Source organism: Emiliania huxleyi, assembly GCF_000372725.1.
Source record: "Emiliania huxleyi CCMP1516 unplaced genomic scaffold EMIHUscaffold_62, whole genome shotgun sequence".
In the NCBI taxonomy this organism is placed as follows: domain Eukaryota; phylum Haptophyta; order Isochrysidales; family Noelaerhabdaceae; genus Emiliania; species Emiliania huxleyi.
This window is the reverse complement of record NW_005197351.1, coordinates 541,406-545,768: the sequence shown is the minus strand read 5'-3', so window position 1 is coordinate 545,768 and position 4,363 is coordinate 541,406. Positions and strand designations below refer to the sequence as shown.

Sequence of the window (4,363 nt, the reverse complement as noted above, 5' to 3'; positions counted from 1 at the left end):
TAGCTGTGGATGCTAGCCCTAGCCCTAGCCCTAGCCCTAACCCTAACCCTTACCTGTCTCGCCACTCATCTCTGACCGGAAGGTTCCGTGTAACCCTAGTCCCGCTCGGCCCTAACCCTAGCCGGGCTCCCCGGGCAATCTCTCAACCCTAGCTAGCCCTCGAAGCTAGCCCTAGCCCTAGCCCTAACCCTTGCCCTAGCCCTGGGCCGGGAATGGACCCCACCGTTCTGGTCCAACCATTGTGGCTTCCGCTTGACCCAGTCGTCCTACAGTTGGATCCAAGGGGATGGTCTCACCGCGTACATCTCCCTCTAACCCTAGCCGCAGCTAGTCTCGCCGCTTCGCACAAGCCTGACCCTGGGGTGGCTAGGAATGGGCCCCACCGTTGCTGTCCCAATCATTGTGGCTTCCGCTTGCAAATCGTGCACGTTCCATCACTGTTCAGATGTTGGCGGCAGACGCCCGGTCCGCACCGGTCGACCACAAACTTCTTCGGAACATCCTTGTGATTCTTCGGCTGCAGCTTGCAGTGCTGGCACTTGAAGTTTTTCCGCCGGTCCTCTGCCGAAGCCCCGCTAATCGGCTGAAAGTTGCACTTGCCATCGCTGCATCGCCGCTGCCTGCCCTTTGGTTGGTACGAGCGGCCGCCCTTGGACTTAGAAGCCTTTGAAGCCGCGGCGGGGTTGCCCTTGGCTATGGCGCGGGCCGGCTTCGCGGCGGGCTTTTGCTTGGCGGCTGCGCCTGGCCTCGCGGCGCGCTTGGAGGCGGGGGCAGCTGCTTGTGCGGCCGCAGGCGCTGCCTCTGGCTTCAAGAGCTCATGCGGAAATGGGGCCGAGTCATCGGGGAAGGTGCCATGCAACGAGCGCAACAAGCCGGGAGGGTAGGGATGGTCGCTCCGGACTTGCACCTTGAACGACCACGCCGTGGGAGTAATCGCGAGCGACGCACAAGCCGCGGCCCTGGCCGTCCGGGGCTGCTTAATGTGTACCCCAGGCAGCCTGAAGGAGCCAGCCTTTGCTGCTCGCAATATCTTGAAGAGTGCGCCCCGGCCTCGACATCTCGGCGGCAGAGGCGTCCCAAGCGACGCACCAGAGCACGGCTGGGCGTGTGAGCAGCCGTGTTTGACTGTGAGGCGAGCATTTGTCATCGGGAGCGCGCCTCCGACTCTGCACCGGGCCGCCGCCGCCCCCTCCCGAGGACAGGAGATAATAACGGCCGCCTCGTCGTCGAGCTCGGCGGAGACGATGGTCGCCTCGCGTTTGAACCCCTCGAGCTGCTGGAGCGGCGTCGTACTCGTCGAGCGTAACAGCAGTCCGCCCTCGGATGACTTGACACTTGTTGAGCGCGCCGTAAGCCGCCCCCGTAAGGCACGCGGCAGCCGTCGGGGAGCGCGATCTCGGTCAGCTTGTGCCGTGGGCACGGTGCGAGGAACGACATGCTGTGGCAACGACGAGAGCTGTGCCTCGAAGGAAGACGCGCGCGAAGGGAGAGAGAAACGACAAACCCACCCACCCACCCACCCACCCACCACCCACCCACCCACTCACCATCCGGGGCCTACGAAGCGTTTACCCACCCACCCACTTTTTCAAGAACGGCGGTCCAGAGGCACGTGGTGTGAAAAAAAGTAACCCAGGGTGGTTCGGGCTGGGACCCAGCACTACGCTCTCGCCCTCTATTCGTCGCGGCGGGGCCCTCAGCTTGATGGGTACTTAGGACGCATCGCCTGCTCATTGCCGTGAACGACACAAAAGGCCCACAACGTGAGACGCCGTCGTCGCACGCTCTGGCGCGAGCGGCGCGTAGCCGGTTGCTCTAGCGGGCATGTTGGTTCGGGGTAGGGCGCCACCGCCCTGCTCTGATCGTCACGGCGGCGAGGCCGTCGGCTCGATGAGCACTGCATCCGTCCCCTCAATGCGGCGGCCGACGAGGCCCCACAACATGCGAGACGTCGTCATCGCGCGAACGGTGCGTAGCCGCTTGCTCCAGCACAGTCGCCCGTCGCACGCGTGATTCGGCGAACAATCGCTTCCCTGTTCACAGAGTCTCAAGTGTGAACAGCGCCTCTAACGGGAAGCGAGTGCGGCGCCGTCGCGCTACTCTCGCAGCGCCCGCGCTGCATTAAAGGCGTGGGGAGTAGCACGCGCCCCCCGCACGCTGTAAACGCGGCCTCGTGATCCGTCGAACCTGTTCATAGCTCCGAACGTGAACGGCGCTCTTCATTCACACGTTAACCGTGAAAACCCCTTTCGGCACCGTCGCGCCGTTTAGTTTCATTTTCATAGTCGGCCGTCCTAGGACGTACGTCATTTCGAGGCGCGATTCCGGTTCTCGCGTGTATCTCCGCGCAATATATGGGAGTTAGCGCGCTCGCTCTGCAGGGCGGCGCCTGCTAGCCGAGCGCGAATGCCTGGGTCGCTGAGCTCGCGCCGGTGGCCAACTGCGCCTCCGTGGCGACGCGCTCCGGCCACGAGCGACGTGCCAATCTGCACTTTGAGCTCGCTTGGCAGCCGCCGAGTGCGAGAGGAATTTAAACGGCCGAGCCGGCCAGGCAGCCAGCCGACTTCCCGCACCGGTCAGCGCACGTGCGGCCGCGCGTGTACGGGGCGTACACGCGCGGCCGCACATGCTCCGCCTCGACGGCCGCCTCGCGCTCGTTCGAGGTCTGCTCCGCCCGAGCAGCGAGCTCTCAGGTGCGGGCTCTCGGGGCGCCGACCAGCTGGTAGGGAGGAAGGTCGAGCGCGACGCCGCGGAGCCAGGGCGAAGACGGCCGGGGCTGGGACCGTGAGCGGCGATCGCGCTCCGAGTCGCCCAGCGACGGCAAGGCAGGACGACGAGGCGCGACGGCCGTTGAGCGGAGGGCTGGCGAGCAAAAAGAGGCGCCTGCGGGCGCAAACTTCAGAGGGACTGTTACTCGTATGAGTTATGCTCAGAGGGACTCTTACGAGAAACCAATTCGGATCGCGAGTTTTCACGATCAGTTCCGGTATACCCCCGAGCGGGAATCCCTAGGGTCAGTTTTGCTGCGCACCACGAGAGCGCGAACGTGAAATAGCGCCTATGCACAGCACGCGACGTGACGTAGTGGCGTGCTACGGCGCTTTGTTCACAGGTATGAGGAAGAGGAGGATGTGAATGAATGAAGAAAGCACTGTCTTGCCAGACGCCAGGGAGGGCTCTCCCACCGCCCCGCGCGGTGCCGCCCCAGAGGCATGGTGGGCGGGTGCCGCGCCCAGACCGTTCGGAGGCAGCCAATCAGGCGTGGACTGCGTCCTCGCGAAGCATAAATAAATAAATAAAACGGACAAAGAAAGAAAGAAAGAAAACAGACAACCCAAGGGAGGGATGGGAGAACGGCACGCCGCCACCACACAGGGATTTTTTAAGGAGAGGAGTGTGATGCGCTAGCCGTCGCCCACCCTGGGGAGTCTGCCTCTTTGTATCTCTTTTCGCAGTCTCTCGCCGCTTCTCGCTGCAACCTTCAATAAAACGGACACACCAAACAAGGCGCAAAAATTCTTTTGGGGCGCCGGCCTCTCAAACTCACTTCGGGTCTCAGGCCGTGAAGTGCGTCGCTGCCCCGTCCCCCGTCTGCCCCGGCTCGCGTGCCCCATCCAGCGTACCGCGGCCGGTGCCTCGGCGCACAGCCCGCGGGCCGCTCGCCGACGCCCACGCCGGCGCGCTCGCCTGCGCGCACCGCCACACACGGCGCTGCCGCCCATCGCCCGGCCCACTGCCACCAAGCCGCCCGACGCCGCCCGCGCCTTTCCCGTAGGCGGGGTGGGCGGCCGGCGGTCGTGTCACCAGCGGCTGCGCTCGAGAGAGTGTCGGGCTACGGAGATGCGCGTTGCTGGGAGGTGCGGCCGGAGGCGGCGCGGCCGAGGCGGGTGCGCGTCGTCCATGCGACGTGCACGAGCCGATCGCTGACGCCACCGGTGCCGCGCGCCCGCTCCCCCCGCCGCCGCCGCCTCCTCCTTCCCTCCGCCACCCTCGCCACCGCCACCGCCACCGACACACCCTCACATTGCTCTCGCCGCACACGGAGATCACCCGAGATCGCCCGAGATCACCCGAGATCGGCAGAGATCACCCGAGATCGCCCGAGATTAGGTCCGCGAGACGCTCGCGCGCGAGCAGGTCGAGCCGCACGCCTTCCACTCGATCTCGCTGCGCTCGAGGCGCATTCCTCTCCCTCTCCCTCTCCCGTCACCTCTCCACCCTTAAAACCAAGGGTTGTCGTCGATTTTCCGGAAAAGGGCTTGAAAAGAAAAACAGGGTTCCCCCAGGGCTTAGCTCTGAGGCTTCCGGGTTTTTTCCCCACAATCCCCGGAAAAGACCCCTCTCTACTTCGGGGTCTTAGTGA

At 64.7% G+C, this 4,363-nt stretch overlaps 1 protein-coding gene across 1 annotated transcript in view; it reads left to right on the top strand.

Annotated features, from left to right (window-relative positions):
- EMIHUDRAFT_465087 (hypothetical protein) overlaps positions 1-4,363 on the top strand; it is a gene marked incomplete at both ends in the record, with an annotated part of 6,609 nt that overhangs the window by 235 nt on the left and 2,011 nt on the right. The window contains 3 exons of the mRNA XM_005763782.1: positions 793-848; positions 1,368-1,421; positions 3,776-3,887. Of these exons, the coding sequence (XP_005763839.1) occupies positions 793-848; positions 1,368-1,421; positions 3,776-3,887 (222 nt within the window). The remainder of the gene's footprint in view (positions 1-792; positions 849-1,367; positions 1,422-3,775; positions 3,888-4,363) is intronic.